Below are 25,163 nucleotides of genomic sequence, written 5' to 3' on the forward strand. Positions count from 1 at the left end.
ATAGCAAGCGAAAGTTATCTGCTGCCTTTTCAACAAGAAGCAACTGTGACCACATTGATCGTAAGATTAAAAAATACACTTTTCCACAGACCAAAATCCACAATTCACCCCGCCAAAGAAAACATGGCTCTGTGGCTTCACCCGAAATGCCACCCGATCCGCAAACGGATTCATGGCCGAAGAGTCACATTTCATTTTAGCCCGCACTTGGCAGGCTATATCAAAAAAACTGCCACAGAACGACAGAATTACCGCATCTCGCAGCCCCCAGAAACACCTTGAAAACTACTCTTTCCCATAGGCTTGTACTATCTATGGTGCGGCAGGTAGCCTAGTGGTTAGACCGTTGGGCCAGTAACCGAAAGGTTGCTGGATCGAATCCATGAGCCTGCAAGGTAAAAATTTGTCGTTCCGCCCTTGAAATAGGCAGTTAAGCCACTGTCCCCTGTAAATAAGAATTTGTTCTTAACTGACTTGCCTAGTTAAATAAAGGTTAGAATAAAAATATATGACAGCATCAGCAGTTGGCTACCAACAGCTGGCAGACATTTACATTTGGTTTGTTTTATAAGTGTTATTTAGATGGAAGACATGAGCTAAATGCAGTAGCTCTATAACTAGCTAACTTTAGCATAGAGGTAGCAAGCTAGCTAGCTTTTTCATTTACCTGGTTCACTTCCATGCCAGTGATAATGCTTGCAGTATCTGCTTGCAGTCTCTGCTGACTGTTTGAGATGCGTTAGAAGTCACGTTAATTGTAGGGACAGCATCCACTTTGAGAAGCAACTTCTTTCTGAAGTCCTCTTTCCATTGTTGATAGCCATGGAAGTTCTCAGGGAAGAAATGCGCCCCACAGATTGATGAGTAGACTGCCGATGCGCCCACCTCATTTACACAAATTTATCCCACTTTTAAGAAGTTTTTCATTCACCGTATGACGCTGACCGCAGGGCGTTGTGGGATTGTTTCCGAAGTTAGAGCTGATTTGTAGAGAACCTTAAACCCAACTTTTAGAATAACGTTAAAATATTCTAATTGATTTAGGAGTTTGACATTTGGGAATGTTTTCTTGGGGTGCTCTAAGTTACTATTATATGGGTTCCTGGCATTGAGAAATAGTACCAACAAAAAAAATCGTACACTATCCTTTTAAGGGTGTGTCTCAGTCTGTCATACAGGGGAAACACTGCTAGATATGTGGTTAGAGAGGACTTAAACCGGGAGCTGATAGTTGTGCACGTGTGGTAGTTGTGTGTGTGTGTGTGTGTGTAGTAGCTTACGCTGTGCTGTGTGGTGTTTGCTGTCCCTGGTGTTGAGGTTTGGTAGTGCATGGCTGTGTGCTGTGGCTTGGCTGTGTTGTGTGTTGTATTTTGGGCTTTAGGAGGCCCGTATCACTTAGTGTCCTGCCTAGCAGTAAAGAATGGTGTTTGTACATATGTGTAGGAGGAGACTCGGCCTATGAGGAACAGTTAAATATCAGTGCTTGTGTGAAAATGTCTTTGTCTGAGTGCAGCTGTATTGACCCTTTGGGAAGAATACATTTCGTTAAGCTTTCAGTGTCCGTTGAGTTTTTAGATGGAACGGAAAATATGGCGCTATACAACGTGACGGTCGGGAGTAGGCTACAGTACTAAGAGCATAACATTTCCACACCCTAATTGTATAATTGTAGTCTAACCAATACCTAAACAGATTCAGTGAAAATAAAAATCTAATGGATTTTTCAAGACCAGTCCCCATGCTTGCTAAAATAGTTGACCACAGTGACTATTGACTATTGCGTCAAATCCTATTGCTTCAATATGCTCTTTAAATAAATAAGACCTACACCGCTTTTAACAGCACATTACTCAACACTAGTGAGACTCATGTTGCCGCCAATAATTACATATGGGTCCATCCACAAAGTATCAAAATAAAGAGAGGTGTTGGTTAACCTTTTGCGTGTAGGGGGCAGTATTTTTGTTTTTGGCTCAAATGTACCCATTTGAAACGGACTATTTCTCAGCCCCAGAAACTATAAAATGCATATAATTGTCATATTAGGATAGAAAACACTCTACAGTTTTCAAAACTGTCAAAATATTGTCTGTGAGTATAACAGAACTGATATTGCAGGTGAAAACCTGAGGAAAATCCAATCAGGAAGTGCCTCATTTTGAAACCTCTCTGTTCCTATGAATGCCTATCCTCCATTTTATAGGGATATCAACCAGATTCCTTTTTCTATGGCTTCCCTAAGGTGTCAACAGTCTTTAGATATAGTTTCAGGCTTTTATTTTGAAAAATGAGCGTGAAAGATCACATTGCATAAGTGGATAGGTGGGGGCTCTCAGAGTGAGTTTTGCGCTACAGAGTAAGGCGGCCATTGTTTCTCCCAGTGTTTTTGAAAAACCTACACACCCGTTTGATATATTATCGAATAATCATTTAAAAACAACCTGAGGATTGATTATAAAAAACGTTTGACATGTTTCTGTGGACATTATGGATATTATTTGGAATATACGTCTGCGTTGTCGTGACCGCTCTTTCCTGTGGATTTCTGAACATAACGCGACAAACAAACTTTTCTCCACCTTAAATATTTGCTTTTCTCAAGTGGATAACTACCAAGCGCAGCACAGCCATACAGCTGCCATTGGCTTGACATTGGATGAGAACAATACCTGAGGTAAGGTGGAGAAACATTGCGGCTTCACCACCTGGTTTTATCCCTCTCCATAAAGCATTCACTTCCCAGATATGCAGTAGGACTCCATAAGAGGGAATGCCACTGTGTCAAATCTCTACATGTTTTAATACCTTGGAAGAGGAACATTTTTTATTGAGGTCATGCTCTTTGTGAAGCACAATGAAGAATAATTGAATTGTTAGCCTGAACAATGCATGAAGTAAAAGAAGGCAAGCTCATTTGAAAATAAAAAAGCTTTCGCTAAGCTTAATTAAGAAAGTAAATGGGATTCCAAATCTGATGATTGGTTACAATGTGGCAGCCTAAAACACAGCAGCAAAACATTTTCCCGCATGTTGGGAGTAGCTGGGCTTGCCTCAAAACAAGTTTGTTATTAGTATGCTGTGTTTTAGCCCACAGTGTTTTTGGGAAAACCTCAGGTGGAATAGAGCTCTGACCAAACGATTTAAGAAAAACCAATATGTTACCTGTTTGTACATATAGCTGTAGGGAAAAATAAATTTTCAGTAGTAGTGAGTCTTAAACACCACCCTATGTCTCTCTCTCTCTCTTTCAATTCAAGGTGCTTTATTGGCATGGGAAACATACTGTATGTTAACATTGCCAAAACAAGTGAAGTAGATAATATACAATAGTGAAATAAACAATAAAAATGAAGAGTAAACATTACACTCACAGAATTTCCAAAAGAATAAAGACATTTCAAATGTCATATTATGTATATATACAGTGTTGTAACGATGTGCAACTGGTTAAAGTACAAAAGGGAAAATAAATAAACATAAATATGGGTTGTATTTACAATGGTGTTTGTTCTTCATTGGTTGCCCTTTTCTTGTGGCAACAGGTCACAAATATTGCTGCTGTGATGGCACACTGTGGTATTTCACCCAGTAGTTATGGGAGTTTCTCAAAACCAGGTTTGTTTTCAAATTCTTTGTGGGTCTGTGTAATCTGAGGGAAATAGGTGTCTCTAATATGGTCATACATTTGGCCGGAAGTTAGGAAGTGCAGCTTAGTTTCCACCTCATTTGTGGGCAGTGTGCACATAGCCTGTCTTCTCTTGAGAGCCAGTTCTGCCTACGGCGGCCTTTCTCAATAGCAAGGCTATGCTCACTGAGTCTGTACATAGTCAAAGCTTTATTTAAGTTTGGGTCAGTCACAGTGGTCAGGTATTCTGCCACTGTGTACTCTCTGTTTAGGGCCAAATAGCATTCTAGTTTGCTCTTTTTGTAAATTATTTCCAATGTGTCTAGTAATTATCTTTTTGTTTTCTCATGATTTGGTTGGGTCTAAATGTGTTGCTGTCCTGGGGCTCTGTGGGGTGTGTTTGTGTTTGTGAACAGAGCCCAAGGACCAGCTTGCTTAGGGGACTCTTCTCCAGGTTAATCTCTGTAGGTGATGGCTTTTTTTAATGAAAGGTTTGGAAATCGCTTCCCTTTAGGTGGTTGTAGAATTTAGTAGCTCTTTTCTGGATTTTGTCATTTGCGCGTATCGGCCTAATTCTGCTCTGCATGCATTATTTGGTGTTTTATGTTGTACACAGAGGATATTTTTGCAAAATTCTGCATGCAGTCTCAATTTGGTGTTTGTCCCATTTTGTGAGTTCTTGGTTAGTGAGCGCACCCCAGACCTCACAACCATAAAGGGCAATGGGTTCTATAACTGATTCAAGTATTTTTAGCCAGATCCTAATTGGTATGTCAAATATTTAGTTTCTTTTGATGGCATTGAAGGCCCTTCTTGCCTTGTCTCTCAGATTGTTCACAGCTTTGTAGAAGTTACCTGTGGTGCTGGTGTTTAGGTCAAGGTATGTATTGTTTTTTTGTGCCCTATAGGGCAACGGTGTCTAGATGGAATTTGTATTTTTGGTCCTGGCAACTGGACCTTTTTTGGAACAGGTATTTTGGGTATAAAAATAATCTTTATTGAACAAAAGGAACATTTGTTGTGTAACTTGAAGTCTCGTGAGTGAAAACATCTGAAGATCATCAAAGGTAAACAATTAATTTGATTGCTTTTCTGATTTTCGTGACCTAGCTACTTAATGCTTAGTGTACATAATGTTATGTTATGCTATTGATAAACTTACACAAACGCTTGGATTGCTTTCGCTGTAAAGCATCATTTCAAAATCTGAGACGACAGGTGAATTAACAAAAGGCTAAACTGTGTTTTGCAATATTGCACTTGTGATTTCATGAATATGAATATTTTTTTGTAATATTATTTGACTGTTGCGCTATGCTATTCAGCGGTTGCTGACGAAAATTATCCCGCTAAAGGGATGGGTAGAGTCAAGAAGTTAAGGTATGTTATCCTGCTAACAGCCCATAATGGGATATTATAATACTGAACATGGTGTCCAGGTCAGGATAACCAAAACATTTCTTTATTAAAGACTAAGAATGTTGGTACTTATTTATTTTGATCCAAAGCAGTGGATGAGTGAGTGACTCAGCTTTATGTAGGTGCCGGGCTATAGGACTGTGCCATCAACTTGATAATATATATAATGATATTTTGGAGATGATTTTGTTTTCAAAAAAACAAAAGCGAGTGATTTGTAATCTGAATAAGGCCATAATAGTATTTGTAAAGGCCAAAACATGTATTTCTGTTTTTAGAGGGAGAGAAACGCTGGGCCAATTGTGTCGCCGCCCTATGGCACTCCCAATCACAGTTGGATGTGATTAATAATAATAATTAATAATACTTTTTGTTGTATTATTTTTTTTGTCTTTACTGGTCGATTAAACTGAAATTGTAACCTATCACGGCCGGTTGTGATATAGCCAACCTAACTTAAGTTTTACATTTGACGATAGAATTTTCCCCCTACCCACCTCCTAGGCAAGTCTATTGTCCTGCTACATGCTAATAGCCATAATGGTGATGCACAACGTGACTGTGTGTGTTTGAAAGAGTATTCTCCAGTAAGCAACCATTTGTTTACCTTCATTAGCCTACTTTGTTCTAATATATCTGTCATTCAGTGATATTTATTCCCATAGTAATTCGTTATGGATCCATAAAGAAATAAACATCTGCATTTTGAAAGTATTTATATCATTATTTTATTAACGAAAGCATAAAGATGCTGAAGAAATACAGTTCTGTACAGTATATGCTTTATCCAACATTTTGCGGTTGCATGAGGTCACCCACACGCAGATGTATGTAGGTGCCAAGGCTATATGACTGTGCCATCAACTTGATTATTTAGCAGACATCACTTGCTTATATTCAGTCAACACATATCTTAAGAATGTCATGGAATATAATTGAACATGTTAGTTTCTCCATGCTCGACGGTGCTGAAATAGTCGTCCACAGCGGGTAGGCTAAAAAGAACGATATTTTGGAGATTATTTCATTAAATAAAAATATGAAAGTTGGCGATTGGAATCTGAATAAAGGCCATAATATTCTTTATAAATATTTAACTTTCACACATTAACAAGTCCAATACAACAAATTAAAGATAAACATCTTGTTAATCTACCCATCGCGTCCGATTTTTAAAATGCTTTACAGTGAAAACACAACATATATTTATGTTAGATCACCACCAAATTCAAAAACACACAGACATTTTTCACAGCCAAGGATAGAGTCACAAAAGCAGAAATATAGATAAAATGAATCACTAACCTTTGATTATCTCCATCGGATGACACTCATAGGACATCATGTATACATGTATTGTGTGTTTTGTTCGATAATGTGCATATATATAAAAAAATCTCAGTTTACATTGGCGTGTTACGTGCAGTAATGTTTTGATTCCAAAACATCTGGTGATTTTGCAGAAATACTCACAAAAAACATTGATAAATGATGCAAGTGTAATTCACAGAATTAAAGATAAACGTATCCTCTATGCATCCGCTGTGTCTGATTTCAAAAACACTTTACGGAAAAATAATAATCTGAGAACGGCTCTCAGAACCCAAAGAAATAGCCGCCATTTTGGCGTCAACTGAAGCTACAAAAAACACTAAATATTCACTTACTTTTGAATATCTTCATCAGAAGGCAGTTCCAGGAATTCCAGTTTGACAATAAATGACTGATTTGTTTCATAAATTTCCATAAAGCCCATCATTTAGCCACTTGTTGATAGCTTGTTCAGCCCAGCATTCAATCCTCAAAAAGCACGAGCAGTTCCTCCAGACAAAAACTCAAAAAGTTCTGTTACAGGTCGTAGAAACAAGTCAAATGACGTATGCAATCCATATTTAGGATGTTTTAAACATTAATCAGCAATAAGGTTCCAACCGGAGAATTTCATTGTCTGAAGAAATGCATTGGAACGGAAGAACACTCTCTCGTGACCGCGCGCAATGAGACCGAGGCTTTCTGCCAGACCACTCACTCAAAGAGCTATGAGCCCCTCCTTTATAGTAGAATCATACAACCAGAATCTAAAGACAGTGACATCTTGGGGAAGCCCTAGGAAGTGCATGCACATCCATATCTAAAATGGACATCAAATGGCACTGTTTTCAAAATCGAGTTCTCACTTCCTGTTTGGATTTCTTCTCATGTTTTTGTCTGCCATATGAGTTCTGTTATACTCACATACATAATTCAAACAGTTTTAGAAACTTCAGGGTGTTTTCTATCCACCAGTAGTAATAATATGCTTATATTCCCATCTGGGAAAGAGTAGGAAGCAGTTTACTCTGGGCACGCCTTTCATCTAAAAGTGAAAATGCTGCCCCCTAGCCCCAACAGGTTATATTCAGTCAACACATATTTTAAGAATATCATGGAATATAATTGAACATGTTAGTTTCTCCATGCTCGACTCAGAGCAGTGTGAAACGGTGCTGAAATAGTCGTCCACAGCGAGTAGGCTATATATATAACGATATTTTGGAGATTATTTCATTAAAAAAAATTACCTATAGCAGTAGCCATTGCACGGATTGAGGGAGACAATGCCATCCTGGCTGATGCTCAGACTCTGCTTGCAGATGTAAGAGAAGAAATCTGTACTGCCCTGCCCACTACACTGGAAACTGCAGTTCTGAAATACATCAAAAAGCTTAGACTTCTGCCTGAAGCCCATACATGCCACAGCTGTACTGCAGCGCCAGCTGTGCCACCAGAGACCCTGGGTTCGTCGTAACCAGGCTTGTTATTCAGTGAAATCGGGGCGGCAGGTAGCCTAGTGGTTAGAGCGTTGGACTAGTAACCGAGAAGTTGCAAGATCGAATCCCTGAGCTGACAAGGTAAAAATCTGTCGTTCTGCCCCTGAACAGGCAGTTAACCCACTGTTCCTAGGCCGTCATTGAAAATAAGAATTTGTTCTTAACGGACTTGCCTATTTAAAGGTAAAATATATATATATATTTTAAATAAAATCATCCCATGTGAAGAGTCAAATCATTTAATTGAAGTTCAATTCGTAACTAAATTGTTTTTTAAGATTTCTATTGGAAGGATTTAATCATTTGCAATTATGTCTACTTATGATAAGGTGAAAGGTTTATTTCTCCATATGATATGATAAATATATCCATTGCAAAAAAAAACATCTTAAATGGTATTAATATTCTTTCCCATATATTACCGTTAATTCCCACGGTATGTTTTGACCTCTGAATATTACCTAAAATATGCAACTCTAGTTGCAACACTCACTAGCGAGTTCCAAACTGCCTCTGGAAGCAACGTCGGCACAAGAACTGTTCGTCAGGAGCTTCGTGAAATGGGTTACCATGGCCGCACGCACACAAGCCTAAGATCACCATCCACAATGCCAAGCTTCGGTTGGAGTGGTGTAAAACTCGCCGCCATTGGACTCTGAAGCAGTGGAAACGCCTTCTCTGGAGTGATGAATCATGCTTCACCATCTGACGGACATATCTGGGTTTGGCGGATGCCAGGAGAACGCTACCTGCCCCTATGAATAGTGCCAACTGTAATGTTTGGTGGAGGAGGAATAATACTCTGGGGCTGTTTTTCATGGTTCTGGCTAGGCCCCTTAGTTTCGAACTTAGCTCCGAACTTTGTGGCCACAGTTTGGGCATACATAGTAGTATCATCTGCGTATGTGACTGACCGCCTCGATTCGGTCTTATGTTGTAAAATTTGAAAATGTGTTTTTCACATTGGATTAAAGTAGAGACTCAGCTAGAAAATGGTATTTCATACACTGCAGTTGAAGAACAATGGAAAAGTAATTCTGCTTTGAAAGTTGATAAACTTATAACCCCTTTGTCTACATTCAGCATTGTTCACACCCTCTTAAGCCTTAGGCCCTCCGATCTCTTTTTAAAGATTTACATGTGAGGCCATTTGCTAAACATAGTGTTTAGTTTAGTAAACAACCAAAGATTTCAAAACTAAAAGCGGTGAAAGTAGTAACCAACATTAAGGAAAAACTCCTGGTAAAAATACAGTATCTAGTCCTTGGCCTATATCCTTATCTGACTGAAATTAGTCTCTGGTAAACACACACTATATCAAATAAAAAGTTGATGTGTCACATGCACAGGATACAGAAGGTGTAAATAGTACCTTTTAAATGGTTACTTACATAATAGCAATATCAAAAATAGTGTCCAGATAAAACTATTTTATCATTTTTACATGACGGTTACCTGACAAGCTTGTCTAAATTGATGGGTCATGTGAAGGAAATGTTGTAACCAACCCCAGCCACATCTAGTTAAGTGGATGGGTCACTACTGTCTAGACGTGTACACGTTCATGAAATACAATAGATGGCCTTAATCACCCCCAGATACACCTGGCTAACTTGATGGGCCATGTAATCATCTGGCTAAGTGTTTTGTTTAGACATGTACTGTAGCTAGCTAGCTAACAATGAACCGGCATAATCCCAACTCATACTACCACCATCCAATACAAACATTGTCATAGCTGTAGTATGAATCTGCTAGGTAGCTGAAGCTAACCCGCAGGTAGGGTTTATGAGAATGCAAATGGGTTACATCTGTAACGTTCGCTAGCTAGCTAACCATGAACAGGCGTCAGGGCTCCGGCCTATTGAGGACAACAATGAAATAGCAGTATCAACAGTATCAAAAGCTTTTGACAGGTCCACAAACAAAGCAGCACATTTCATTTTCGTGTCAAAAGCATGGACAAGATCATTAATAACTAAAATGGTAACAGTAATGGTGCTATGCCCAGGCCTAAAGCCTGATTTTATTTACATTCACAATACATTTGTCAGATAAAGATCAAATTTGTACATTTACCAATGATTCAAGAATCGTAGCTAGACAAGGATGCCTTGAAATGGGGTGATAATTGTTACGATCACTACTATCCCTGCCCTTAAGGAATGGCAGCACGAGCTGATTTCCATGCTTTTGGAATATTTCCTGATACCAGTGTTTAAATAAAAATTGTGTTTATTAAGCCAACAATGATGGGTGCTGCACACTTAAGCAGACCGGGATCCGGTTAGTTGGGCCCCGTGGATGTCTTCTCTATTGCTTGCAAAGCTTCCATTACATATTTTTCGGTAAATAGCCTAAAAGAAAAGCTTTGACTATAATTTCTCTGATCATTTAGCACGTTTCCCCTATCAACATCCAGCCCAATATAATTATGAATAGGCTTAGAAGTTCTTTCCAAAAGAGAGCCCGCTGAAATAAAATGACAGCATTTTTTAAAAGTAAATGAATTTGTTGTGGCAGAGAGGAGGAAGTGGAACCCTTCAGGGATTTGACAGTTTTCCACAATTTAGCCGTGTTCCCATTACAATCCGAAAAGGCTGTAACATAATAATCATGTTTAGCCTTTCTGATTTGTCTTACACAAGGATTCCTCAGTTTAATAACTTGCCAGTCCAGGCCTAAAGCCTGTGTTCCAGTCATCATTTATTTTATGAATGACTTCTGATATTTCCGGAGTGTACCAGGCATTCGCTCTACCCTTTAAGGGAACATTATTAAGGGACATCAGTAAGGATCATAGCCTTCACCTGGATTTATGTCATGAAAAGAGCAGGTGTTCTTAATTTTTTGTTTACTCCGTGTGTGTGTATTAATGTTTTATTACTCAAACTACCGGCGGGCTGGATTGGTCCCCCTCCGTATGTTTGATACCCCTGCCTTAGACTGTAGAGAGATCTGCTAGTGAATGCCTCTTCTCTTTCTCTCCTCTCTTTAGCCTTTACCTCTCTCCCTGCTTGTCTAATTCCACAGCATATCTTTGATCATTCTTCTCACCATATCTGCTTTTCTCTCTACCTTGTTCTCGCTTCTTTCTCTTTCTCTCTCTCTCTGCTAGACTCTGGTATTGACTCAGTGGTCTGTGTCTTTGCAATTACTGTGGTGTATCTTCTCTTTTTCCTCTCTCTTTCTGTACTACTGGTGTGTGTTGTTCTGGCCCAGTGTTGGGTAACACGCGCTCTTACAAACTGCTAGACTGGAATAGTGTCGCTGCAGGTACCTCCCTCCTCCTACTGGTCTCACACACTGGAGACATGGCAGCTCACTGAAACACACCCACCCACCCACCCAGGCACACAAATATGGGTGTCTGCAAGCATCTAGTTACAACTCTAAACTAAAGCTCTGTTTCTTTCACTGAGCTGCCATCCTCCTCTCTCCTAGTCTGTGTATGTGTGTGTGCTGAGCATGCGCTAAGTCCCCCCCCCCCAGTCCTTCCCCCTTGGCTAGCCCACCATCCCAAGCTGCTACAGCAGTGTGTGACACATTGCATCCCTAAAGTTCTCCCTGCGCTTCAGTAATGCTCCTCTAAGAAGCCTGTCCAGGTTAAAACTGAGACAGACTGGGTATGTGCATCATCCCTGGATTCACTGGGCCGTATTCATGCTGGGAGGGGGGAAGAGACAAGAGGATGGAGGGGGGTACAGGAATGGAGGGAGTGTGAGACACAGGGTAGTGTAGTTAGAGACGGGGCTGTGTTGGTTCAAGATCTGTGATGAATGAATATGGCCCTCCTCTGCCCATGCGTGTGGATGTGAGCGTACCTGTGAGACATGCTGCTTCTTTTAGAGAGGGCTCTGCTCTGGGTCTGTTATGCCTGAGCCATTTATCCATCCATCTCACATCCTTCCTTCCTCCCCGTGTCTCCATTTTCCTCTTTCTCTCTCCCTTCTTCCCTCTCTATCGTCTCTATCTCTCTTTGAGCATGTGGCCTCTCCCAGGAGGTACAGAGTGGACCCATGGTTATTATTAAGGACCATGGTTCAGCCTCCACCAGGTGTCCCTCATTTGAGTATGATGAAGGCTCTGAGAAGGGCCTCTTCTCCTCCTTGCCTGGCCTTATGTGAGGCCAGGGTCTTGTTCAGGAGCCTCAAAAACTGTAGATAATGTTTTGAAACAGGAAGGCACTTGTCCAATAAGAATACTCCTATTAATTTCAGTTTTTTTTTACATATATATTTTTTTTAGCTTTGGTGTGAACTACTGAACACAATACTTTATGGGAATGAAGTTAAGGAGATGTAGGGGGTTGGGACGCCACCCTACATTCCTGTCTTCCTGTGAGTGGCTGGCCTGGAGATGATGCTATGAGATGAGAACAGCCCAGACACTAACTAAACACCTTCATTATGTTCATCATCGTCATCAACATCATGTTCACTGTGTTACGAACTGACAGTTGGTTAAGTGGTACCTGCTTGCTATGATGCACCATTTTAACACAATCAGCAAAAAAAAAAGTGTCAGTTGATTCTCTGTTGCTTCTTATTTAATGGTATTCGCTAGTTTCGATACTTCTAGTTTCTAATAGGTTTTAGTTTCTGATAGTCAGCTAATTTCTGATTGTCGCTAGTTTCTGGTAGACAGTCAGTCAGGTATCCAGCCAGTGTGTGTGTGTGTGTCTGTGTCGCTATGTATATGTGTCTGTGTATGACATTATGTGTGTTTGTGTTGCAGACGAGCCGGAGACGAGGGACGCGTGGTGGGAGGAGATTCGTCAGGAGATCAAGTCTCATGCAAAAGCCCTGGGTTGCCACGCTGTGGTGGGATACAGCGAGAGCACCAGCATCTGGTACACTGCACACACACACAATACAAAGACCAAAGTTGTATTTCAAAGTCTGTTAGTGCATTATAGGCACAGAAAGTTATCTAAAGTTATGTGGATCTAAAGTTATCCACCATCTCTCTCCACCCTCTCTTCTCCCTCTCCCCTCCCTCCTGTTCCCACAGTGAGGAGGTGTGTATCCTGTCTGCATCTGGCACAGCGGCCATGTTGAATCCCAGATTCATGCGTGAGGGCTGTCTGGACACCGGCGGCAGCGACCACAGGTTATCACGACAACCACACCCCGGCATGGTGGGGTCGGAGAGGGGCGAGGGGGAAGTTAGCTCAACCTGGCTGGGGTAGGAACACACACACACTGCTGGATGGGTGTTAGTGTAGGTGTGAAAAGATTTGAGTGGCCAGGAGGTTTTGGACTAACCTAGTCATTGATTGCTTCTAAATGGAGAGGGGTGTTCTGAATTAATTGGATTAATTGAATTTAAAAATGGTGTTCTAGCATTTTTTCTGAACTGCGTGTGTGTGTGTATTTCAGGTTTGAGGATGCGTCGCCCCCTAGCTGCGGGTTTGTTCACATCCCGTATGATGAGTTCAACATGCCGTTCCCAGCTCAGCTTACATACTGCTACCACTGTAGGAGACAGAAGGTCCCTGATGTGCTCTTTACTACCATAGACCTACCTGCTGAGGCTGAGGTTACTGGGAAGGGCTGCCTCATACAGGCCAGGTAACATACACACACTACCACCATATATCCTGTCTGTGGGTAATAAACTCAGCAAAAAGAGAAACGTCAACTGCGTTTATTTTCAGCAAACTTAACGTGTAAATGTTTGTATGAACATAACAAGATTCAACAACTGAGTCAAAAACTGAACAAGTTTCACAGACATGTGACTAACAGAAATTCAATAATGTGTCCGAGAACAAAGGGGGGGTCAAAATGTAACAGTCAGTATCTGGTGTGGCCACCAGCTGCATTAAGTACTGCACCAGATTTACCATCTCACTGTGAGATGTTACCCCACTTCCACCAAGGCATCTGCAAGTTCCCGGACATTTCTGGGGGGAATGGCCCTAGCCCTCACCCTCCAATCCAACAGGTTCCAGACTTGCTCAATGGGATTGAGATCCGGGCTCTTCACTGGCCATGGCAGAATACTGACATTCCTGTCTTGCAGGAAGGGTACCACATGAGGGAGGAGGATATCTTCCCTGTAAAGCACAGCGTTGAGATTGCCTGCAATGACAACAAGCTCCGTCCGATGATGCTGTGACACACCGTCCCAGACCATGATGGACCCTCCACCTCCAAAACGATCACGCTCCAGAGTACAGGCCTCGGTGTAACACTCATTCCTTCGGCGATAAACGCATATCTGACTATCACCCCCGGTGAGACAAAACCGCGACTCGTCAGTGAAGAGCACTTTTTGCCAGTCCTGTCTGGTCCAGCGACGGTGGGGTTGTGCCCATAGGCGATGTTTTTGCCGGTGATGTCTGCCTTACAACAGCCCTACAAGCCCTCAGTCCAGCCTCTCTCAGCCTATTGCGGACAGTCTGAGCACTGATGGAGGGATTGTACGTTCCTGGTGTAACTCGGGCAGTTGTTGTTGCCATCCTGTACCTGTCCTGCAGGTGTGATGTTCGGATGTATAGATCCTGTGCAGATATTGTTACACGTGGTCTGCCACTGTGAGGATGATCAGCTGTCCCTGTAGCGCTGTCTTAGGCGTCTCACAGTACGGACATTGCAATTTATTGCCCTGGTCACATCTGCAGTCCTCATGCCTCCTTGCAGCATGCCTAAGGCACATTCACACAGCTGAGCAGGGACCATGGGGATCTTTCTTTTGGTGTTTTTCAGAGTCCGTAGAAAGGCCTCTTTTTAGTGTCCTAAGTTTTCATAACTATGACCTTAATTGCCTACCGTTTGTAAGCGGTTAATGTCTTAACGACCGTTCTAGAGGTGCATGTTCATTAATTGTTTGGAAAGCATGGGAAACAGTGTTTAAACCATTTACAATGAAGATCTGTGAAGTTATTTGGATTTTTCCGAATTATCTTTGAAAGACAGGGTCCTGAAAAGGGGGACGTTTCTTTTTTTCTGAGCTTATTATGTTTTTTCGTATGAGGAAGAGGTATGTAAAATTATGTTATATTGCAGGTTGTGTCGAACGAAGAAGAAGGCCCAAGGGGAGGTGAATGCTACATCCATCTCTAATCTCCTCCCCTTCATGGAGTATGAACTCCACACACAGCTGATGAACAAACTCAAACTGCGCTCCATGAATGCTCTGTTTGGACTCCGCATTCAGATCAGTGTGGGAGAAAACATGCTCCTGGGACTAGCTGTAAGTCTGTGTGTGTGGTGTGCGTGCGTACCTACCTCTCCTCCAGTCTTCTACGAGTTGTGTATCTGACGGGTCTGTGTGTGTGTCGTGTATATCCCTCTCTTTGGCGTGTGTGTGTCCAGTCTGCAACGGGTGTGTACCTGTCAGCGCTGCCAGCTCCAGGTGGTATCCAGATAGCTGGAAAGACCCCTAGTGACCTGAGCTACGACCAACACATCTCCACCATGCAGAAACGCATCGATGACACCATCGCCAAGAACAAGGAGCTCTACAACATACACCCCCCGGTGAGAGGCACGCACACACAGCCATATGTGTGTAGGTGTAATTCTGTGTAAATATGAAAGTGATAGTTATCTCCTGTCTTTCTCTGGTTGTTAAGAAGTTATTTACGTTGGACCCTGAGGCATTCACCGGCCTGAATACGGTACTGAGCATGCCCAATTAGTGATGCATGCCACACTACCCTCTCTATTAATAAACTCTGTATGAGTACAACACCCTCTAGAATCACAGCTCTGTATGAGAACTACAGCCTTTAAAGAATTAAACCTCTATATGAGTACAATACTCTGGAATCACAGCTCTGTATGAGAACAACAGCCTTTCAAGAATTAAACCTCTATACGAGTACAATACTCTAGAATCACAATATGACTAGTCCTACAATTACAGCTGTACGAGTACAGTCCAGAATCACAGATCTACGGAAATGCATACACTCTAAAATCACAACTCTTAAGTACAGTCTAGAATCAGAGCTCTATGATAGTACACTCAAGAACACAGCTAGTATGCTCATGCATTTTCAAGGGGCTATAGTTTTTTCTTAACACAAAATACATTAGTGCAACAGATATGGCAGAAAATAGTTTATCAGATGACAACAGCAGTGCAATGCTACTTGGCTAGCATTAACACATGTAAATTAGCTTACAATTCAAAAGCAAGCTATTTTCCTTTAGCAAAAACGATGCATGGCCATCATATTTCTAATGTTTATCACAGAAAGAATGTAGCCAGCTAGGTTTTCTAATGTTTGCATTTTAACTTATTACTGGAGAAAAACTACACCGGAGGAAAGTACTTGGGGAATGTAACCTACACCTGTCAGAGCTCTGTCTGGTGATCCAATGACTAGAGCAAAGATATTTCATTCAAGTGGAGAAGTGAAACTAAAGCATGAAATTTGTCCTTTTCCATTGATGATTTGGCGCGAACCATGACTGAAGCAGAATTTACAATAAGAAGCATTTTAGATCTAGATTTAAAAAACGCAGCAAGATATTTTATCTGAACTTTTCTGAGTGGAAAAAAAGATAAATGCTGCGTTAACCCAACCCCTGAAGAGTCTTCTCACTTTTCCTCCCTCCACTAAAATGTTGTGTGTGCTATTAACTAATATAAAAACTTACTGTGATAGCGCCTTCTTGGGTGTGGGTGAATTGGATGTAGCTACTTATTGTGTGGTTTGGACTGATGCTGTTGCTATGGGACTGTGACTAACTCAGCGGCTCACAACCTGGACAGGGTTGGTCGGAGCCACACACACCTATTGTTGTTTTTATTGCTCTTGTTGTAGGAGTGTATAGAGGAGGTGGTGGGGTCTCCTATCCCTGACAGACAGCGGTCCAGCAGACTGTTCAGGTCTACCTCTGAGAGTTCAGATGAGCTGTCCGAACTAGACCTGTCCCACGGCAAGAAGGATGCCTTTGTACTGGAGGTATGGCTGGCTGGGTGTCCTCTAACTGTAGGGTGTGTGTGAACTGTAGGGTGTGTGTGTACTGTAGGGTGGGTGTGTGTGTACTGTAGGGTGGGTGTGTTATGTTGGATGTGTAAATTGTAGTGTGTGGGCATAGTATAGGATGTGGTGTGTTAATGTATTTATTCTCCTGTCTTCAGATTGATGACACAGATGCAGTAGAGGACATCCAATCCCTACTTACTGATGCCCCCATACCTGCAGGTATATACACACTGTTCTACTAGAAATTATATTTTGTATTCAACTCTGCTCTATCACCATGTCCGTCCATATGTCTGTCTCTCTCCAGGGTTCTACAGCTGTAACACGGAGGTCATGCCTGGGATTCACAACTGGACTTCAGGACTACAGGTCAGGCTCGCACACTGAAGCACTACAACGACGACTACTACTACTTATTTTGCGATTTATAATATCTTACTCATTCTCTTCCATTCCTCCCAAGATGTTTACATCTGTCCGGGTCTACAGACTCAGTAATGCCAATCTGACCAACCAGGGCCTCAACAAGATCTTTACTGACCTCTGTGAGAACTTGCTCAAAGTAAGACCATACACACAAGAGGGAAGCACGGGTTAAGCGTTGGTGTTCCTCTTACTTATTCTACTTAATATATAACTTCCATATTAAATTGAACTGTCTGCTTTTTATTTGTCTGTCTGTGTAGAGTCTATACTTTAAGCTGCGTTCCATGATCCCCTGCTGTCTTTGCCATCTCAACTTCACTGTAGCCGTACCAGAAGAAGAACTCATACAGGTGAGAGGACATACATACCTGAGCACACCACTCCTACCTTGTCCATCTTAACTCGGTTTTGGTCAGTATCTTTATCTTACATTTGTGTCATTAAATGATAGCAACAAGGTAAAAAGAGTTTCATTCTCTCTCATTTTCTCACATCCCCTCTCCCCTCCAGGTGGCGGTGACAGCCGTAGCCATGAGTTTTGACAAGGAGACTCAGCAGGCAGCAGACAAGGCTCTCACCAGGGGTCAGTATTCTGAAAGCCTATACAGTGGGGCAAAAAAGTATTTAGTCAGCCACCAATTGTGCAAGTTCTCCCACTTAAAAAGATAAGAGAGGCCTGTAATTTGCATCATAGGTACACTTCAACTATGACAGACAAAATGAGAAAATCACATTGAATTTATTTGCAAATTATGGTGGAAAATAAGTATTTGGTCAATAACTAAAGTTTATCTCAATACTTTGTTGGCAATGACAGAGGTCAAACGTTTTCTGTAAGTCTTGACAAGGTTTTCACACACTGCTGCTGGTATTTTGGCCCATTCCTCCATGCAGATCTCCTCTAGAGCAGTGATGTTTTGGGGCTGTTGCTGGGCAACATGGACTTTCAACTCCCTCCAAAGATTCTCTATGGGGTTGAGATCTGGAGACTGGCTAGGCCACTCCAGGACCTTGAAATGCTTCTTACGAAGCCACTCCTTCGTTGCCCGGGCGGTGCGTTTGGGATCATTGTCATGCTGAAAGACCCAGCCACGTTTCATCTTCAATGCCCTTGCTGATGGAAGGAGGTTTTCACTCTAAATCTCACGATACATGGCCCCATTCATTCTTTCCTTTACACGGATCAGTCGTCCTGGTCCCTTTGCAGAAAAACAGCCCCAAAGCATGATGTTTCCACCCCATGCTTCGCAGTAGGTATGGTGTTCTTTGGATGCAACTCAGCATTCTTTGTCCTCCAAACACGACGAGTTGAGTTTTTACCAAATAGTTATATTTTGGTTTCATCTGACCATATGACATTCTCACAATCTTCTTCTGGACCATCCAAATGCTCTCTAGCAAACTTCAGACGGGCCTGGACATGTACTGGCTTAAGCAGGGGGACACGTCTGGCACTGCAGGATTTGAGTCCCTGGCGGCGTAGTGTGTTACTGATGGTAGGCTTTGTTACTTTGATCCCATCTCTCTGCAGGTCATTCACTAGGTCCCCCCGTGTGGTTCTGGGATTTTTGCTCACCGTTCTTGTGATTATTTTGACCCCACGGGGTGAGATCTTGCGTTGAGCCCCAGATTGAGGGAGATTATCAGTGGTCTTGTATGTCTTCCATTTCCTAATAATTGCTCCCACAGTTGATTTCTTCAAACCAAGCTGCTTACCTATTGCAGAGTCAGTCTTCCCAGCCTGGTGCAGGTCTACAATTTTGTTTCTGGTGTCCTTTGACAGCTCTTTGGTCTTGGCCATAGTAGAGTTTGGAGTGTGACTGTTTGAGGTTGTGGACAGGTGTCTTTTATACTGATAACAAGTTCAAACAGGTGCCATTAATACAGGTAACGAGTGGAGGACAGAGGAGCCTCTTAAAGAAGAAGTTACAGGTCTGTGAGAGCCAGAAATCTTGCTTGTTTGTAGGTGACCAAATACTTATTGTCCACCATAATTTGCAAATAAATTCATAAAAAATCCTACAATGTGATTTTCTGGATGTTTTTTTCTCATTTTGTCTGTCAAAGTTGAAGTGTACCTATGATGAAAATTACAGGCCTCTCGTCTTTTTAAGTAGGAGAACTTGCACAATTGGTGGCTGACTAAATACTTTTCTGCCCCACTGTATGTCAAGGCTTAGAGATAAGGTTCTGGAGTTAGGGCGAGCTGGAGAGATAAGACCCTCTACTTGAGTTGGTATATTCGGGTGGGTTGAGGGGTTTGTTTGTTTTCCAGGGAGTGGTGAGAATGAGGAACAGCTCCAGTTTTCTATGGAGCTGTGTGGAGAGTCAACCATCTCCAACAACCAGCCTACTGCCAAACCTTCAGGTACACCACCACACCTTACCCCTTATAACCTCTAATCTTAACCACTAACAACTGCCTAACCTTTAACCTCCAATAACCATCCCTTAGCAGACAAAACATCAGAAATCCCCTAACTGCCTGTAACCTCTCACCCTTGAAGCTCCCTTAACCCATAGTGTTCTATTCGGTCTTTTTTAATGTGTTCTGTGATAGTTGTGTTAAATGTGAATTTACCACCGGAGACTGTTTCACCAGGTAAATACTGTAACAGTATGCCCAGGTAAATCTTCTTTCAGGTATTTTAGACCTGCAGCCCTGTCTGTATTTCTAGAAGAGAAACAATCCTGCTCGTCATTGGTCTGGAGAGAGAGGAGGGGTTAAACTAAAATGGCTGCCCTCCACCACCTCCACTTCAACCAAGACTAGGAGATGGGATTTAGGACTAGGGAACAAGATGTGGGTATAGGACTAGGGAATAGAACGTAGGAAAGGAAGCGTCTGTCTGTAAGGTATTGAGATACTGTGTGTTGCTGAGGACTGAAGAGTCAACACACATGGCGGTGGATCATGTTGTGTGTGTGTGTCGACAGGTGTTCCTGAGAGTGCCATGGTCCACTCGTCTCGAGGTAGGCTCCCCCCCCCCACACCCCGCCCCCTACCTGCTGCCATGGCTACCACGGTCCTGTTTTAAGTTCTCATCCTTACATTTTTTATTTTGTCCCGTGTTCTTTTCTTTATGTGTGTCTGTATTATGTCATGTGTGTATGCGGTTTTCGGTACGTGTGTACGGTGTGTGTGTGTGTGTGTGTGTGTGCACGCACGCATGTATGTATGCGGTGTGGATGTTCTCTCTGTGCATGTGTGTGTGTGTGTGTGTGTGTGTGTGTGCGTGTATTTTTCTCCAGCTCCCTCGGTTGATTACGGTTCCTTTGCAGACAGATGCAGCACCTGGCTAGAGCTGCTTAGGCTGAAAGCTCACACCATAAGACGAGGATCAGTTAAGACAAGTAGGAGGACACAGTTGCTAGCACACTCTGGTACACACACAAATATACACATCCCTCCCCGCATGCCGCTGTGGGGTGGAGCGTCTCAGATCATGCACCAGCTGATTAGCTAGAGTGTGAAAGTTGAAGCCCCGCCCCTCAGAGGGATAGCCAACCAACAGCCAGTGTATAACCTCTGACTCTGTCGCAATAGTGACTGACATGGAGGAAGTAAACATCAAGGAGTATCTTAAAACATGCTTAAAACGCACTTAAAATGTCTCACTAAAGCTGGTGACTGGGGGAAATGCATTTTGATATTTCTGCACTACATAAATAAACAGTTTCATAAACTGTGATAATAACTGAGCATAATTAACTGGGTTTAAATGTCACAACACATTTCAAATCACACGGTATCCCCTTTATAATGCACTACTTCGGATCAGAGCCATATGGCAGATCCCTGTGTAATGCACTAACTGGGGAGTGATTTGAGATGCAGACTTAATGTTGTTCAAATTGTCTGTGAAGGTTCCTGGTCTGATTGAAGCATCATTCACTATGTTACAAGATGGAACATCTTTCACACTCTGGCTTGTTTCAATCATTCTGCTTAACAGACTGCCTTCTGTTCTGTATCGATCATACACACACACAGGCTAATTCAAACAAACGCACATAGGGACTCTCTCACACCCACACACAGGTACAGTGCCTTCAGAAAGTATTCATACCCCTTGACTTATTTCAAATTTTGTTACAGCCTGAATTCAAAATGTATTAAATGTATTATTTCCCCCCCTTATTCATCTACACACAATGCCCCATAATGACATGGTGAAAACGTGTTTTCAGAAATTTTAGCAAATGTATTGAAAATAAAATACAGAAATATCTCATTTACATAAGTATTCACACCCCTGAGTCAATACTTTGTAGAAGCACCTTTGGTGGCGATTACAGCTTTGAGTCGTCTTGGGTGTCTCTCTATCAGCTTTGGGTAGTCTTGGGTGTGTCTGGATCAGCTTTGAGTCGTCTTGGGTGTGTCTGGATCAGCTTTGAGTCGTCTTGGGTGTGTCTGGATCAGCTTTGAGTCGTCTTGGGTGTGTCTGGATCAGCTTTGGGTAGTCTTGTGTGTGTCTGGATCAGCTTTGAGTCGTCTTGGGTGTCTCTCTATCAGCTTTGGGTAGTCTTGGGTGTGTCTGGATCAGCTTTGAGTCGTCTTGGGTGTGTCTGGATCAGCTTTGAGTCGTCTTGGGTGTGTCTGGATCAGCTTTGAGTCGTCTTGGGTGTGTCTGGATCAGCTTTGAGTCGTCTTGGGCGTGTCTGGATCAGCTTTGCACTGAATTTGGGAATTTTATCCCATTCTTCCTTACAGATTTTCTCAAGCGCTCATAAGTTAGCTGTTCACCGCCGCTCTCCATCTATCTTCAAGTCTCCACAGATTTTCAATGGGATTCAAGTTTGGGCTTTGGCTGAGCCACTCAACAAGTTTCACATTCTTGTTCTGAAGCCATTGCAGCGTTGCTTTGGCTGTATGCTTGGGGTCACTGTCCTGTTAGACTGGGGCGAAGATTTACATTCCAAGGTCATTTGCACTCTGAAGCAGGTTCCCAAGGATTTGCCTGTATTTGGCTCCATTCGTTGTTCCTGCTTTTCCATTTCTCAACGATGGGGACCACTGTGCTTTTGGAAACTTTCAACACTCTAGAAATGGTTTTATACCTTTCCCCAGATAGATTTGTGATGAGGCATATATCTGGGAGATCTACGGACAGTTCCTTGGACTTCATGGTATAGTTTCTGCTCTGACATGCCCTGTCAACTGTGGAACCTTATATAGTGTTTGTTTCTAAATCATGTCTAAACAATTGAATTGGCCACAGGTGGACTCCAAGTTGTAGTGAAATCTCAAGGATGCACTTGAGCTCAATTTGGAGTGTCATAGCAAAGTGATGTGAATACTTATGCAAATGAGATTTCTGTATATCATTTTCAATACATTTGCAAATGATGCGTCGATGGGCGATTTTTGTTTTTGTTATTTTTAATCAGTTTTGAATCCGGCTATAAGAACAAAATGTGGAATAAGTTAAGTGGTATGAACATTTTCTGAAGGCACTGTAAATACATACACACGTGGCTGAGGCCTGGCCAGTCTTGAGGCTGTATGGCTGTTTGTCTGTCATTGCCTGGCAGCTTATGCTTTCATCATTGTGATTATTCTGTCACCATGCTGCCCTACATGCTCACATACACACAGCTTATAGTTCACATTCAAATTTCACACACTCTCCATCCATTTTCTTCCACCTCATAGCCCATCATGTCTGCTATTCTATGTGTCGCCATCTAAAGGCTGAGTCTGTTATTGCCATCCATTCCTGTTTTTTTCTCTCACTCCCTTTCTCTACCCCCACCACCCCTCCTCCAGTCTCGTCTTCAGAGCGCTGCAGTCCTCTCCCAGAGGGGCGGTCCCGGTCGCTACGCTCCACCAGGTCGTTGCCGTGCGGTGCCCCTGTTACTGTGGTGAAGATGACTCCTCTGTCCTTCCTTCCCGGGACGCGCATTGTGAAATACTTGGGAATCATCAACATGTTCTTCATTAGGGAGACCACGTCACTACGAGAGGTACACGTATACACATGTTTGTGTGATAGATTCCTGAAGATGTCATCAGAGATGAATAGGACATTTTTACATTTTTCTGTGGTGTGCGTAGTCGGTTCCTCTGCTCGCTTATAGCAGTGATATCTCAATGGTTAGCATATTTTGTGTGTGTGTGTGTGTGTGTGTTAGGAGGGGGGTGTAAGTGGCTTCCTCCATTCCTTCATAGCGGAGGTGTTTGCCATGGTCCGTGCCCATGTAGCAGCTCTGGGGGGAAATGCCTTAGTGTCATACAGCATGAAGGAGTGTGTCTTCATGGAAAACCCCAACAAGAACCAGGTACAGTAACACACACTGTTAATTTGCTTTGTTAGTTAAAGAACTGGAGGCCTATAGCATTATAAGATTTTCTCAAAGAACCAACAGGTTAAAGAACCTCATGTCTGTCCTCTCTCCCCCTCTCTCATTCTCTCCCTCTCTGTTTCTCTCTCTCTCTCTCTCTCTCCAGGCTCAGTGTCTGATTAATGTTAGTGGTGATGCTGTTATCTTCATCAGAGAATCAGACCAAGAGGCCATACCCCCTCTGTTGACCAGCAGACAGACCAGCAGCACTGGGGCTGACGGGACCACTTGACACACAATTGAGTCTAGCCATCCAAATAATCGTGATTTGTGTCTGCCTTAAACAGATGGAACGTCTTAAGGTTAGGTAGGACCCCACAAATTACACATGCAAACAAACACGCAGTTGACAAGTTGGAGAAATTATCTCATTGTCCATTGAGATACTCTACAGAAGCCATTTAGAAAGGCAGTCTGGCATTTCTCTCTCTGTTGTTGATATAATAGACATTCCAAAACATGGTGAAGCTTTATGCAGCTAATAGACCTATCCCTCTCCATCCAGTCTCATCAGGCACTAGCCGGCCATGCTAGAGCGGACAAGCTATTCATTAATAGACAGCTCCGTACAGGGTTATAGATGGCCATGGTAGAGATAACTAAATTGTAGAAATAATGTCAGGCGATATTTGGGCTAACACACACACCCTGTGGACAGCCTCCTGCCATCCTCCTGGCTGTCATGACTGCAGCCTTCCAGGTCTCCATACTACTGAACTCTCCTGTCTTTAACGATCATGTAAATGCTGGAAAACAAACTAATTGCAATGACACATTTTTGTTAATTGTTTAGATGCCACTTTTGTTTGTGTAAATGTGCGCTACAATCAGATTTGAGTATTTTTATAATGTAAAATTATATTCGTCAAGTCTAATGAAATTCTGGAAGTTTGATTTATATGGTGTAAGAGAAGTAAGGGTACAGTGATCTGTTCTACTGTTAATGAATATAACCTGTCTCTCTTTCGCTGTAGGACTTGAATGTACGTACATACATACATAGACTGTGTTGCTTAGTGTCTGCATGTATCTGTTATTGCCATGACTGTCTGTCTGCTCGTTGCCTGATGATCCGTCCTTCACAATAAACTAAACTAGTCCTGTTGACTAGTCACTTTATTCCTAGTTATACGTACATATCTGCCTCAATTGCCTCATGTCTCTGCACATCGACTCGGTGCTGGTACCCCATGTATATAGGCACGTTATCGCTACTCATTGTGTATTTATTATTACGAGTTACTACTTTTCTATTATTTCTGTTTTCTTTCCCTCTGCATTGTTGGGAAGGGCCCGTAACTATTTTACTATTAAGTCTACACCTGTTGTTTACGAGGCATGTGATGAATAAAATGTCATTTGATACAGTGAAAAACAGCTTGCCAGTGCCTGTTCCTGCCTCAATGTCAAAGCAGATAACATTGCTTTGAAATCATTCATTTGTAAACGAGAAATGACAAGTTTGGTGTTTGATGCCGCACGTATAACGTCAAGCTCAGTACCAGAGCTACATGATTTAGGGCTAAGACAGTGCAGTATGAAGATGGGCAGAAATTGCTTCTCCAATATAAATCCTTGATCAAGTTGTAGG

At 42.3% G+C, this 25,163-nt stretch overlaps 1 protein-coding gene across 16 annotated transcripts in view; it reads left to right on the forward strand.

Moving 5' to 3' along the window:
- The window catches only part of LOC139406126 (C2 domain-containing protein 5-like), a 52,052-nt gene extending 27,105 nt beyond the window's left edge, over nt 1-24,947 (forward strand). For 3 of the 16 annotated variants that reach the window (XM_071148716.1, XM_071148650.1, XM_071148699.1), the window contains 17 exons: nt 12,592-12,706; nt 12,868-13,041; nt 13,236-13,427; nt 14,868-15,054; nt 15,177-15,341; nt 16,637-16,777; nt 16,957-17,020; nt 17,109-17,170; nt 17,265-17,363; nt 17,488-17,577; nt 17,738-17,810; nt 19,503-19,595; nt 20,165-20,200; nt 20,480-20,581; nt 22,998-23,194; nt 23,363-23,509; nt 23,679-24,947. In XM_071148716.1, the coding sequence (XP_071004817.1) occupies nt 12,592-12,706; nt 12,868-13,041; nt 13,236-13,427; nt 14,868-15,054; nt 15,177-15,341; nt 16,637-16,777; nt 16,957-17,020; nt 17,109-17,170; nt 17,265-17,363; nt 17,488-17,577; nt 17,738-17,810; nt 19,503-19,595; nt 20,165-20,200; nt 20,480-20,581; nt 22,998-23,194; nt 23,363-23,509; nt 23,679-23,804 (2,063 nt within the window). In that variant the 3' untranslated portion in view covers nt 23,805-24,947. Of the gene's footprint in view, nt 1-12,591; nt 12,707-12,867; nt 13,042-13,235; nt 13,428-14,867; nt 15,055-15,176; nt 15,342-15,436; nt 15,482-16,636; nt 16,778-16,956; nt 17,021-17,108; nt 17,171-17,264; nt 17,364-17,487; nt 17,578-17,737; nt 17,811-19,502; nt 19,596-20,164; nt 20,201-20,479; nt 20,612-22,997; nt 23,195-23,362; nt 23,510-23,678 lie in introns of all 16 variants that reach the window. The other 13 variants (XM_071148608.1, XM_071148683.1, XM_071148713.1 and 10 more) reach the window with 11 other exon arrangements.
- Nucleotides 24,948-25,163: the final 216 nt, after the last annotated feature.

This window comes from Oncorhynchus clarkii, chromosome 1, assembly GCF_045791955.1.
Source record: "Oncorhynchus clarkii lewisi isolate Uvic-CL-2024 chromosome 1, UVic_Ocla_1.0, whole genome shotgun sequence".
NCBI lineage: Eukaryota > Metazoa > Chordata > Actinopteri > Salmoniformes > Salmonidae > Oncorhynchus > Oncorhynchus clarkii.